Genomic DNA, 14,532 nt, shown 5'->3' on the forward strand with positions numbered 1-14,532 from the left:
CCAGCAGAAGAGTCGACGGATAGCACGTCTCATTGCTATCTCCTTTTTACCTTTCAGAGTTTTTCAGTAAGAATTCCAAATTGAAGGCAGACATGATGCGTCGCCGGATAGCACGTCTCGTTGCTATCTCCTTTTTACCTTTCAGAGTTTCTCAGTAAGAATTCCAAATTTGAAGGCAGACATGATGCAACAAGGCAAAGTGGCAGACAGGCCATCATTTCCATTATTCCTCCACAATATCATATGCAATTTGTTAAGTTTTTCAAAATTATACAATTGGTGCTACGTTGTTCAGTTTGTTGACTGCATCGACAATACATGTACATATGTTACAGGAAATAACAAAAGAACCAGTCAGCTACAACTTACAACAGGGTCAATTCCAACCCGCAATTCATTCCAGACTGAGGCCCCTTGATGAATTGCTGAGCTGATTATTCTATAAGTCCAAGATATGCAGGACCTGGTAGCTCATATTGCCTGAACTTGAGTTCCTAAACTATACGGATTTGTTGAATCCAGTTAGGCAACTCTTCATGGTCAGAATTAGTAGTTCATGCATAGCTGAGAAAAGGACACCAGCGACCAGCTCAGCAGTCAGGGAAAGTATCAGCAGATGCCGCAGCAGTTTATTGTGTAGGCCAATACACGCAGATGATTCAGGCTCGCAACAAACATTCCCCAATTATGCTTTGTTTTTTTAGATCCTCTGACATCGAATAATGCCTGCAGCCCCTCCGCAGCATAACCATTTCTCACTACCTTTGTTCATGTTCCATCTCAATCGATGCAGTGCTACAGCTTTGGGAGGGAAGACCTCAAAGTCTTCAGGGGATTCATCAACGCTGCCATTGCATATCCCATAGTTCTCTTGCATTAAAGGATCAGCTAAAACTAACGCGTTAGTTTCTCGCCCTTCATCAGGTCTATCCGGTTGACCCTCTCTTAGTTCTGGATCTCCAAGTCCTGTAGGGCAGTTGAGCAGGCATGTCAGACAGACAGCAAAGCCAATCATACAAGATGCAGCCAAATGGAGAAAGTTTCACCTGAGTTGGTGAGATTTTGCAGTTTCTCTTTTTCTATATGATGTGCTTGATCCACATTTTGGAAAGATTTTGGACCCTTCTTTGCAACCAGAGGAACATTTGATAAAGGAGAGCTTTGCAACGTGCCGCCAATCTTAATGACTGTTCCCTCCTCTGCTAATGAACCACAAAGGAAATAAGGTACACGGTTCCTCCCGGGTTCCTTCTCCCAGAATCTTGAAGTAAGCTACACATGTTCATTATTTGTTTAGCACACTAGACAGACTCACAATGATAAAGCAGCAATAGACAGGGCCCATGGTTATAGTGTTATAGGTTAGTGAGTGTACCTGGAAGCGCACAGCGGTTCCATCTGCCCCACAGTAAGCTGCATAACCTGGACATAGACAAAGATATATTGCAAATTTAAGGATCATAACAATTAAAAGAGTCCACTAAATATGCGCTTCATGCATCAACTAATCAAACTACAGATTGATATTTTTGTGAGAAGCTACTAATTCCCCCTTTAAATATCTGTAATATCAAGTGCCGGAATAAATAAAACCTAGAAAAGGTGAACATTACTCTAATAATAACTATTCGCATAGTATATGTGACAAAAGAACATAACAGTGTCTCCCATTTTGTAGTTCCAATTCAAATAATTTTCTCAACGGAAAGAATGTACAGCCCAAGACTTTTTATTAGGAGATTTGTGAATAGTACTCCCTCCGATCCATAATAAGTGTCGCTGATTTAGTACAACTTTGAACTAAAATCAACGACACTTATTATGGATCGGAGGGAGTACTGCCTAGGCCAGATACTGACTATGGTCCATGACTATAGCAATGTACCAGTAATTTCTGAGACATGGACATTCCAGATCAAATATTCTGACAGTTGATACGTAGAGACACCCTGAGTTTTAGTCCCAGAGAAGGGCCTTCCAGTGACCGGAACATCACTGGCAATTCTGGGTAAGCTGAGGAACTTCAATGTACCATCTTCCAGTGAGATGACAATACCTCTGAACATGAAGGATAAAAAGTATCAGTAAACATTATTATTCTAGTGAACGAAGAAAAACCTGCACAATACACAGTAATCATGAGCATGAATGAACACCAAAAGTTATCATGCGGGATAAGCAAGTTTAATTTAGCTACTCTTCAATGTTAATTCTGACCAAACATTACAAGCTTCATGAGTCCTACATGTTCACTATGTCTAGGGCAAGCCAAAGGATAGGTTCTTGGAGACTTGGATCAATGTCATGCCGATGTTCCTCGGGGGATTTTCTTAGGAATTTCTCAGAAGTTTATAAACCTAGAATGTGGAAACTACCAGCCTACCACTTTACAAACCTAACAGTTTTGACAAAATGAATAGGACTACCTCCAAATTTACTTGCTCCATAAGGGTAAACAAGTTGCCTTGTGATGTTGACATTGCACAAAATGGTAACTAGGATATCCGATTCTTGATTAAAAAAAGAAAACACAAAGGTAAAGTTACCCAGATGAGGTTAAAAGATAGAAGACAAATTGCCATTAGTTTTATACGTAAATAAGTCACCTGCCTTAGCAAGTTAGCATGATAAAAATTCAGTAAATCACAGATCAGATGAGCCATAGATTGCATAAGATCATAAATAAAGCAGTTTCTGACTTCCTACTGTGGCTTGCATTTCAATGTTGGTGGAAATAGTGATCTGCATCTGAAATAACTCCAGATTCTCAACGATGGGGAAAAGTGGAAAACAGGTAAAACCAAGTCCCTATATCATTGGTTACTGATGAAAATTAACTTAGCTGAGTAGATTTCATGTAGTGACTGAAGCTGAGTAACATTAGTGTCTACAGGATTTATTTACTGCAAAAGCAACACGACTTGTTCTACGAATGGAATGGGATTTAGTTACTATAAATGAAATAAAATACTACTACCTTGCATCCTTTAACCAATGAAGACTTAATACGGCCCTTGGGGCAGTAGTTAGCTCCCACAGAGGACGGTATGGATCTCTGCAATAAAGAAATCAGTATTCAAATATTAAATCATATTACTGTTTGCTGACAATATATACTCAATTAAGGTTATGCCCGTATCATATTAAATTTGACCACGACTTGTTCTTTTTGTTGAGATACATGCTATATTTGCATACCATTGGTCCAGTTGAGAATAAAATATTTTGCAGATTAAACACACCACTGTTTGTTGACCCAAAATGTTGTCATTACAAAACAGCACAAACAGGATTCATGGATTCATGCTTCTCAAATTGCAAGATACAGTCAATGCATTTGATAGTAAAGAACAGAAGCTCCATTAACTGGACTTCCCGAGCGAAATATTAACCTAAAAGAGAAGAAAAATATATAGAGACAAGCCTGACTAGAGCTTCATATATAATACGGGCCAAAGTTATATCAGTAAGGGCTGGCAAAGAGTAGTTTTGTCCAAACAAAGATTTGAATTACTGAATCAAATTCCCAATCGAGTTTATCCTACCTTAAATCCCAGAATTTTAGACCATCCTCTCCAGCAGTGACAAAGGTATGTGTGTTTTCCTCACTGTCAAAAACGATATGGAGTCAGAACTCAGTGTTTAACCTGTTCAAATGGAACAGAAGTACAATACAACTTAGTACCTTGCATATGGTGCCCATGAAAGGGCTCTGATGGGAGCAGATTCAGCAGTGACACACATAAAAGGCTTTGAATCTATATATTACCAGAAATCCAGTTAATATAAGATATAACTCAAAAACGAAATAAAATAAGAAATGTGTAGTTCAGCAATTCCAATAGCTTGTTTCTTAAACAAGTGAAGTAGTTCCTGAATCGGGCGGCATAAATAATTTGAACTCCTATGAAAAGGAAGCTATCTAAGAAGCTACTGAATTACCTTGTGATGGTAAGTCTGCAGAGAAATTCCATAAAGCAACCTGAAACATCAAAATCCAACCATGAATTTCAGAATAGTACCTTCTAACCCCACACCGCGGTTGTCGGATCGATGCTAAGGAAATGATTTTGTTAAAGGTGGAAAACATACCGTTCCATCATGACATCCTGCCAGTATCATATCATGAGGAGAAGGCGACCAATCAACTGTCAAGGGAATGCTGTTTACCATTATAAAGAGGCAATGGCTTCAAAATGAAAATTCATCCAAGGAAACAGAAAATTCAAATCTGCAACCTAGTGAATATTGAAAATGATGAACATCGCCAGTAGAAGTCTCATACCTTTGTCTGTTTCCACACTTCACTTTGGCACATCTAAATACAGGTTGCAGCTTTAGAAAGCGAGGATCAGTACCCTCCACTGAAGAAGAGAAATATATTTTCTGGATCATGCTTGGAGATGGAACTTCCCATCTGTACACAATAATGAATAAGTAGATAAGAAGCGGTGGTATTCAAAAAGTGATGGCATAACAATTGAAAATTATGCACTCACACTTCAAGTGAGCCATTTCCCAACAGTATTGCAAGAAAACCCAAACGTGACTTCTGTTCTGACTGATTCGGTAGAGGAGGTTTCCATTTGATGTCCCAAGCAACTTTGCCATTATGAGCTAAACACAAGACAACCCTTGGTAGATGAATGCCTTTTGGGATTGTAGAAAAGTTTGAGTTTTCTGTACAAGTCATCATATTATCATTTTTACTTGAATCTTTGAATGGAGCTACTTCTGTATCTTTCACTTCAGCAATGACATGCACAACTTGATTGGCAGTACTGCTATCATTCATTCCCACGACTTCACAACTAACAACTCCACTCTTAGATCCAACTAAACAAGCCTCATTAACCATGTCTCCAATTATAGATGAATCCAGTAGCTTAGGATCCTCAACAGAAGACAAATGACTCTTTGGCATGATAGATGTTGAGGATCTCTTCACCTTCTGTACTTCACAGCTAAGAGCCAGTGAGTAACTCTTATTTGGAGAAGGTCTCTTTGTAGTTCGCCGTACACTCCTTCTGGTGTAGACAAGTAATTCTTTCTTGCAATTTTCAACTGAGAAGACATTGTCATTTGGCTTGGGAGTTCTCTGATTTTTTTGTTCTTCACCAGTGTTAGAACAATTGCACTTGGTTGAAACTAGCTTACTTCTATCTCTGCCTCTACATTTAGCAATTGATTTTTCCTTGCAATTTGCATTGCACAAACCAACTTCACCATCACACTTGGCCAAAGCCATGGGCTTGTCGGAATTGTTCATTATAGTATCTGCCTTTGGGGACTCGGTACCAGAAGCAAGTAAAGAACCATTTGTACTCGAAAGTGGTTTCCTTCTGCGACGTCCTCTTCCCAACCTACCACTTGATTCCTCGCCATTTGATTTAGGTGCAATATGCATGGGCAACAAAGAATCTTCTGAAGGATGGGCGGTGTGCACATTTCCATCACATCTTAACAAGCTAATTGAACAAAGCTCACTTGGCGTTGATCCTAAGTTAGAGTGCCCATATGGCAAAGAATTCTCAACAGAGACTGCTGGGTCAGTTGAAATGGTTCCCCCACTCTGTGATTCAACACCAGAAACCACTGAGCAAGAAAGTGACCCAGAAATTGCTTCCTTTTTAGGTCGTCCTCTACCTTTTGCTTTTTTCTCACAAATTTTACTAGATGAAGATAGAACTGATAGTGCTGTATCACCTGTAACAACACTTAAATTAGAATTAGACTGTGCATCACCAGTGTGGCCCAGATTGCAACCAACTGTAACAGGCAAGCACATAGCTTCTCTTGCTAATTCAGTATCAGTGCCTGAAACATGCTTGCTGCTGCTTTGGGCTGGATATTTCCGAGGCCTCCCCCTTTTTTTCTTTGGTTCCATACATATTAGAGCTGTAGACATATCTTCTTTTGATTCAATGCCAGGTGGACACTTTTTTTTGTTAGTTGGGGTTTTCCTAGTTTGACCCCTACCTTCTCTTGGGGTCAATTCCGCAGATTTCACTGTTCGTACGACACAAGATAATGCAAGATCACCTGGAACAACTGTTGAAGTGGCAAGAGGGTCCATAAAACTGGAATCTTGAGTTCCGCTATTTTTAGTCGAATCCACCACTTTGGCAACTGGCAGTGGATGTTTTCTTGGCCTGCCCCTTGGTCTTTTAGGACTTGGTTCTGCGTGTTCATCAGTAGTTGTCGATTTTATCTTTCTTGGCCTCCCTAATGGTTTTCGTGGAATTGATGAACTCTGGATAGGATTGTTCTCATCTAGTATTTTTCTAGGCCTTCCTCTACGATTGCTCTTATTGTAAGCAACCATTGCCTTACGAGGATCTGCCTCTTCAAAGGGTGCTACCAGACACCAAACTTGAATGATACCTCTGCCGGTTAATGGCATACCAAGTTTATGGTAAGAAGAACCTGGAGGATGAGCAGCAACAGCGAGATACTGCAACAGATAGAAGATCATGATCAGCTCTAAATAACTCATATTTCCAACTCCCTCTTTTCGTAAATCCAGTAAATTGTTGCAATTCAAAACAAGGTACTATTCATAGACATTGAAAAATAAGTGCAGTGATGTAATTAGCTTGCATGCAAAGATGAACTTGCCAAAAGTACTGCAATGGATATCTGGAGGGTTTTATAGATATAAATCTATACCTATATGGTACCCTAAAGTACACAGTTGAGCAAAGCTAGTCAAATATATCGTTAACATGCATGCAAACAAAACATTTCTTCAGACCTTAACTTACAACATTGAATAATAAGATGATGAATAAGTTTTTGAAGTCACGATCCACAAAAAGAGAGCAACTAGTTCATGATCATCAGTCAGTTGATCACAACCTCACAATTTACAGGAGTACAAGGCTTGTCGCACAACCTCGGGCACCAGTCCAATGACCAAACATTTCCACCAGCGAACAAAATGAAATCAGAGCTGCAACAGTTAAGATATTTAATCACTGTTCAAACAAGATGGTTCTATACAGCCATGCGGATAGTAAAATAGAGAGAAAAACAACGGAAGGCAGTAGAAAAACACAGATTTTAGCAATGTATCCACATGACATCTCATTAGTTATGACACTACTGAACTTTTAATTAATGAAACAAAAAACCAAGGTGCAGAATGCCAATAGAAGAGCTCTCTTTTCATTAAGCAACTTCACTGTTCAACTACTGACAAATCACCCAAAGGCAGCAAAACCTTGTATGAATTGCCAGCACTTGACGACCCAACACACTCTGCAGGATTACTGTTCTGGACCAAGAGAATACTGCCTTCATTCTCAAATAGTTGTAGTTTAGAGCAGTGCAATCAAAAAATTAAAGCTTTGATCACTAATATACACATCAGCATTTTGAGGTGACACATCAAAATTGTATATGTATATTTGGAAAAGGAACTTAAATACTTGCATATAACATAAAACAGTCCTTGCATAACACTATTTTTTACAGTAATTTACTAGTATATGATTAGAAAAGGTACTGACCAAATGTGTATTTGGGATCGGGTTATGTGTGAAACAACAAGTAAAGGAAACTAATCATACTTTTCTAGAAAATTATTCATGACAACAAGATGAAAATAGTTGTCTGCTTACTAATCCATGTGCTATAAACAGACAACACATACATTACCTAAGCAGGACTGCGGAGAACTTGGTCATAACTTCATATGACCAGGACTAGGAACCTACAGCATAATGTATCTCTCCAAAATAATACTTCCACTGCTAAACTACTTGGGCAAAAATCATGTCTTGAAGAAGTCCAGATTCTAGAAACAATACCTGTCTGTGTTATTACATCTTCCATCTTCTAAGTGTGTGACCTGCATTGATTTGCACTTATGTGATCCAAGAAATCAGCTGAAATGGTGCTTATGTTTTCCGATGTTACAACACGAAACTTAGACATAGAAATTAGTGTCGCCAATCATTGTTTAATTTTACTAACCTGAGGAACAGACGCAGATGAGAATTGTGGTAAGGTTATCTCGTGTGCATCATCTCTGGAAGAAGTTGATCCAGTGCCGCTAGTGAAACTTACACCTTTTGGCTCATAAGAGAAATGCCTCCATTCTCTGGGAAGATAACAAATTATAAATAAATAGATAAATATCTGGCAGATTTGACTTTGACTAATCTAAAACATTAATACAAAATGAAACGGGGTAGAAAGAGAAAACTAGTAAAAAGAAAAATAGACAACTCACACTCTGCAATTAGGTATGCTGCCAATGTAACTACTGCAGCTTTTCACAATTTGCTAAGCTTATATGGCTAAACAGAGCAATCTCTCAGTGGGCCTGTCCTGCTTTTAAGCAGAACCAGCTCAAATTAATATCCATCAGTCATACTGAATCAATATAGCTGGCAATACATCTTAGTGTTATTTTGCAGGAGTGCTGGCAACACTTTTTTTTTAGATCTACATTTTTCCGCTGTTGGTTCTAGTTTTGGTGACGATTCAATATAGGAGAAAGCACCATGCTATGTCCCTAATATCAAAAGCTCTAAGTAAACCCGTCAATCTGAATCCATAGTAATAGCTAAGTCCACAGACTCCTGACTACGGGGAACAACTTCAATTACTACATGTCTACACTTCGCATTGATCCAAAATGAAAGTAGTGCAGCAATTGACACTAAAAGATCATATCATCATCCATCGGTCAGACAGTCACACAACAAAGTAACAAACAAGTATTTCCTGCAGAAGGAAGAGAAAAAAAACGATATGTCCAAGAAACAAAGGTGCACTTAGTGACTTTTACTCGTAACAAAACACCACTGCATTTTAGTTATTACAAATCATGGGCATCATTGTATCGTTCTAATCAAATAGAACACCTGGATATTGTTATCCCCCAAGGGAGGTGAAGATAAGAACACAATCACATCTAGTGGATGAATCAAATGAATTCTATTGACGAGTAACTGGAACAAAAAAAAGGTGCTGCCGAAACAAGAACCTGAAGACTAGACTGTCTTTTTATAATGATGCCATAAACTCCAAATTCTCTAACTCTTAACAAAATTCTCTGATACATGCGACTTATCATCAATGAAACTAAAGAGGGTCATATATTTCCCATGTAAAAATTTAATCAATGAAGCAAGCATTAAATTTTGTAACCGTTCTACGGCCACAATTGAAAGTTGCCAAACTTGCCGCGGTGATTGGGCAACGTTATTGTGGAACGCAAGGAGAGCGGTTTTTCACCTGAGGAACGTTATAGAGGAGGCGAGCCGCTCGACTTCGGCGTCAGCGAAGCTCGGCTCAAGCTCGCCGCCGGCGAGCTCCGAGATGGCGCGTACCGCTCTGGAGAAATCCTCCGGCGATTCGTCGAATAGGCAGACCTCGATGCCTTTATTGCCCTCCTCCCCTTCCGGCGGGGACGGCGCCTCCGTCGTCTCCGGCGGCGCGGCCATCGCCGGCGAGGGGAGTAGCGAGGGCTGTATCTAGGGCTTAGAGCCGCCGCGGGAACAGAGGATGCCTGGCGATTTGGGCCCAATTATAGACTTGGCGCGCATCGGCGTGGTCCGGACGCTTTTCACGTACAACTCGGCATCGGCGTGATCCAAGGCATCGGTCCTGGGCCAGCCCAGCTCCTGATCGGCGCAAACACGCTCATGGGCCAGGCTTGAACACAGATTCGCAGCGGTCTCTTCTTTGTTGCTTCCTTTTCTAATTTAGTTTGTCGGAATATATTCACCAGGAACGTAAAGAAGATCGACCAACACGATTGATCACTGATCAAATAAATATCTCTTGTTTCTAAAAAAAATCTCTTGAAAAGTTGAAATTTTCAAGTATACTTTCTTACTACGTATTAATTTACAAAGTTAGATCAATAAAAACACATGTGTACAATTTTCGGGTCCGGTCTACTAGGGCGGAAGTGGGTGAATCAAACAGAGGATGATACACCTATCTATAGTTAGGCGGCGAGATAAACTTTGACTCAAGCAGCATCCTTGTCAAGAGCCTGCGAAAAGACATGATTTCCGGCTGACTCCCCCTGTATCCATCATGCGTCGCATATAATTATGGCTAATCATGGCGAGAAAAAACATAATCAACGCGATCCAGTCGATCTCAATACATTGCTATTGTTAGCCAACCGGCCACGCTTCAACATGCTTTCCTCACCCTGATATGATTTTTATAGGCGATTTCCTCACTCTAATGGATGTATTTCACCGCTCACGTCATCGTTTCAGGGAATCTCGTCGCCGGTAGTGGGCTTTCATCAGCATCCAAAAATCCGTTACAGACTTCTAGACAAGATCGATGGCCATCACGGCATCACTAACGCACCCTCCCTGGTTTCCATCCTCGCAACCCCGCGTGCATGCCTCAGGAAATTAATGGCGAATCCGTCGTTCGCACTCGCACGTCCAGGGTTGTTATTCGCGTCAAATCTCCTCCCGAATCGAATTAGGTTCCATGTCAGTCGATCACGGGATTCCTCGCCTGCTGGGGAAGCCTAATGGAACAGCGCACGTGCATCGGCGGCCTAGTTCGGATCGATCCCATCTCCAGACCGGCCGGTGCACGGCCAACCACCCGCGGCCGGTGAAATGTGTCGCGCGCCGGGCCGGGCGCGAGTCCCGTCCGTCCGTCGCGCTCACGTGTACGGCTTCGACTTTGCATGGCTCGGCGCGAACCAACGATGCATCCATCGTACGTCGCTCGGGCGTCGGGGCCAAGCTTCGTCCGCTGACCCACTGGATCTTCTTCTTCTGCGTGCAGTACGCGTGGCTGCGCCCCGATGCGTGATTTAGATTCCTTACCGGCCGCTCCCGCAGGGTCACGGAGGGACCCCACGCGCACTCATCACCTGCGTGGGGACGGTGGTGGCCATGGCGCACGTACGGGAGGCCGGCGCGACTTGCATTTGCGTGCATCGGTGCATGTGTGTCACATGCAACGAGTCGTTGGAGCATCAACGGGACGGGATGGATGGATGGTTTATTGCGGTTGGCAATGTGGCCAAATTGCCTTCCTTCCGTCCGTCTTTCCAGGACGTACACTGTGCGAACGCACGACTTGAGGCCACTCGAGAGCTGAGACCACATACGCTCACGCCATCACCCCCGGCCGTATTTACGTACGTGCCGTGTTCGTCGATTAGGCAAGGCGCACGATGCTATTTTTAGGGGTTGAACAATCGTCCTACTCATTTGCCGCTAGCTAGGCCACGGGTCCATTCAGGCATTCAGCACGTACCACTCAATGTGATGCTGATGGACCACGATTAATTACCGCGCGCTATGCAGTTGCTCGTAGGAAAACACAGCGTGATTTGTTAGGATGCGATTTATGGTGCCATAAAGCAACAAAAAAAATAGCCCCACGAATTTTGCAGCTATACTCAAAATGATATACTCCCTCCGTCCCATATCAGCTGACTCAAATTTATTCAAATATGAATGTATCAATGTCTAAAACACGTCTAGATAAATATAATAAAAAATCATTTAATATGGGACGGAGCAGTTTGCAATGGATCATTTATCCACTGTTTTCCCTAAAAAAAATGATATATCAGGCGCGTTGGCACGTGTGCATAAGCGATAGCTTCCGTGCAAAGTGCAGACACTCAAAAGTACTAATATATACTCCGTATCCGTAACAATATCGCCGACGACTTTACAACATGTTCCAATTTGCTGATGATAACTAGAAACCGTAACGACCTCTAGCCCGTCTTCAGAAGTCGCCGTCGGTACTCATCGATCACTAGTCAATATTCACTATAGTGTTTCCCGCAAAAGAACAAAAAGAAATATACTCACTACTGTTCTTTGTTCATAACTAGTGTAGTTGCAAATTTCGGTTCTTCCAACTGGACACGTGCCCAGAGGAACATTATTGACGTGCTTTCTTATCCTAAGCGGATGTTATCCACTTGTGATAGCTACGTTTGTGTTCTTGTGTTCAGTTTTGCTTTTCCTCAGTTAAGTGACATAGCTTCCTTCTGTACACGTACACCTTGTCATTATTAACAGACTGATATAACCAAGAATCATGTGATCAAACTACTAATGAGTTTTTAGACAGCTAGACAGCTGTTTGTTCTGGTTGGTTATTTAGGTAAAGTGTCAAACATATGAACACAAGCGTGAAAGGTCAAGCTGATGTACGTATCCTTCCGACAGTATTAAAGGCAGCGAGGTTGGATTGTGCACCCCGGTCTCGTTAGATTCATGCATGGTAGATTCCCACTTTAAAATTTACATCAAGTAAACCCCAAACTAATGACCTTAAAGCATTGTTTGGCTCAAAACTAATTGACTAAATTAAGGAGAGGTTAAGTAGAATCGGCAGGGTAGTTTCCTTCAGCGAGTAAGGGTGCAAAGCTGGCTGGCAGCCTAAAATAATCCCCGTCTCATGTCATACCCGCATAGGAAACTATTCTCGCTATACACGCGGGCCTTATAAACCATAAGAGAATGAGTATATAACTATATACAGTTTGTAGAAATGAGATGATACCTTTCCTGCCACATGAAAGGCAAAATAGGACAATGTATACTACTATAAGGAACCAGATCAACCCAAGAAATTATCTCCTTGATGGTCAAGGCAGATGATCCAAATGGGTGAAGAATTACAGGGACAAAAAAAAGTCAACCGTGGTCAAAGTCAAAAGCACAATAGCAAACTCGACCCTTAAGGGGAAGAGAGAAAAACTTGGTCCACCATGGACCATAGACCAGAACCATTAACAGCTTGTGCTTTTAGTCGCAATACCAAGTTTTTATTATTTTATCTGTTATAATAAAATAAAACCCTTATATGAGCCGGGCTGTAAATCCTACGTGGCGACGACTAAGTCAACATTTTTCAAACATGAGTCAAGACGCCCACGTGGCACGATCAATCCTACGTGGCAAAGGAAAACAAGTCAACAAGTCAATTCTCTCATGCCATGGTCAAAGGATCCAATGAGCTAGAATAGTGGCAAGAAAGGTGTGAGGAGGGGGCCCTTAGTCCATGGTGGATCATGGACCAAGTCCCAATTTTCTCACATGGTGCACACAAAAGTTATCAAGGAGCTACTTTTACTACTTTGTCCCCACTTTTCCCTCTCTCTTAAGGGTAGCCATGGTCTTTTGTCATGGACCCCTAGGCTATAAATACCCCCTATGGGAGCATGTATCATTCACTCTCACCTGAATAAACTCAAGGGGAGAGGGCTAGAGTGCTCCCTCTAAGGTTCGCTCTCGCGCGCCGCTCTCAACTGAAAGTCAATCGGTCTCGAGGAAGCCTTCTAGGGGACTCTAGTTTCGAGGCTCCGAGCTAACCTTGGTTGGCACAGGTTCGAAGGAGAAGGGGTTGGGTTAGACTTACGAGGGTATCCTAACCTCGATACTTGGAAAGACGCGTTCAGTCTAAGTACGAGGCGGCCCCGACGAATCTCTCGCCAAAAGGTGTCTTGGGAAGATCTGCTCGGCCCAAGCTCTTGGCTAACAACCCCCTCGAAGCCTTTCCTAACATAGGATTAAGTCGCACCCGCAAGATCGACCGAACCTATTCAAAAAATATCGACGTGTCAACTTGTCCAAGTGTACAGCGACCTTCTCTATAAGGCCGGCGTACACGTTCTAGTTTTATACCCGCACTTGTGCCATCGAGCATTGGCACCACTTACTCTAATTGTTGTAGAGAACAACAACATTACCCTTGTTTTTTTAGGGTTTTTTATCCCACCAAGGACGTTAGTCATCTTTTGTTAAGGCCAAGTGCCTGTAAAAGGCATCCCTAGGTGTCACTCATCCCTCATATGAAAGAAGTGCTCACATCTATCTTTACGTATGTAGCCTAAAGTTTTCTTTGAGGTGATCCATTTCGCCCAAGAGGCTACTCCGAATGCTTGAGAGGAATTATTTGTAAGAGGAAGTTTGTGTTGCCGCCAACACCTCCTCCATAGGAACAACACCAAGCGATCAACCATGCTCTGGGCCACGCCCTCGATGAGATCGATTGTGTCATTCTCTATTTGAGTCACGACCAGACTCGATAAACAAATATTTTCCTCCGATTGTCTAAATAGTGCCCCATCGTACAACCATTGTATACATCTCTTGTCACTTCCAAGCAACTCATCTGCTGACAGCATAGTAGTTTTTTCCCCTGACCAACATCGGTTAACATCCTTCGTGTTATGTTGTTTGTCTATGTTGGTATGGATGCTAACACGGTATGGTCAACCGTCAAACAATTATTGTCACCATGTCATGGTAGAGTCAAAACCTTGCCATATCATCACCAGAATCACTAAAAAGCAGGGTGCGAGACCAAATATATACGGGCTTACAAGGTTAGAGACTAGTTTTTCAGATTTTGGAGTTGAAGGACCAAATCTAGAACTTATAACTATCTGGGGACAAAAATATACATCTCTCTTAAGTTTTTTGAAAAAAATATGATCAGATTTATGTCTTTCATTATTTTAGTTTTTGATGAAGTTCACTTTTGGTGATAGATTTCGGCTGAGCT

At 41.7% G+C, this 14,532-nt stretch overlaps 1 protein-coding gene across 3 annotated transcripts; it reads right to left on the reverse strand.

The window, feature by feature from the left end:
• Positions 1–188: 188 nt before the first annotated feature.
• LOC100830814 lies at positions 189–9,533 on the reverse strand. 3 transcript variants are annotated; one of them, XM_003567234.4, is made up of 15 exons: positions 9,247–9,533; positions 7,978–8,104; positions 7,812–7,852; positions 6,859–6,952; positions 4,500–6,454; positions 4,286–4,417; positions 4,093–4,162; positions 3,943–3,982; positions 3,686–3,758; positions 3,546–3,608; positions 2,978–3,055; positions 1,886–2,058; positions 1,376–1,422; positions 1,047–1,272; positions 189–966 (listed from the first exon to the last, which is right to left on the reverse strand). In XM_003567234.4, the coding sequence occupies exons 1-15, from the start codon at positions 9,453–9,455 to the stop codon at positions 701–703; spliced, it is 3,594 nt and encodes a 1,197-aa protein (XP_003567282.1). In that variant the 5' UTR covers positions 9,456–9,533; the 3' UTR covers positions 189–700. The 3 variants fall into 3 exon arrangements, with proteins under 3 accessions (XP_003567282.1, XP_024315106.1, XP_024315107.1); XM_024459338.1 differs by having other exon boundaries at positions 7,812–7,867; XM_024459339.1 differs by lacking the exons at positions 189–966; positions 1,047–1,272; positions 1,376–1,422 and having other exon boundaries at positions 1,921–2,058; positions 2,975–3,055; positions 7,812–7,867.
• Positions 9,534–14,532: the final 4,999 nt, after the last annotated feature.

Source organism: Brachypodium distachyon, chromosome 2, assembly GCF_000005505.3.
Source record: "Brachypodium distachyon strain Bd21 chromosome 2, Brachypodium_distachyon_v3.0, whole genome shotgun sequence".
NCBI lineage: Eukaryota > Viridiplantae > Streptophyta > Magnoliopsida > Poales > Poaceae > Brachypodium > Brachypodium distachyon.

Excerpts from the sequence above, each read along its gene's own strand:
- LOC100830814 (XM_024459338.1), bottom strand. The coding sequence starts at position 9,455 with ATGGCCGCGCCGCCGGAGACGACGGAGGCGCCGTCCCCGCCGGAAGGG. Across the intron at positions 6,455-6,858 it reads GTACTCCTGTAAATTGTGAG|TATCTCGCTGTTGCTGCTCA; the intron begins GTTGTGATCAAC and ends TATCTGTTGCAG. Across the intron at positions 3,759-3,942 it reads TGCAGACTTACCATCACAAG|ATTCAAAGCCTTTTATGTGT; the intron begins GTAATTCAGTAG and ends GGTAATATATAG.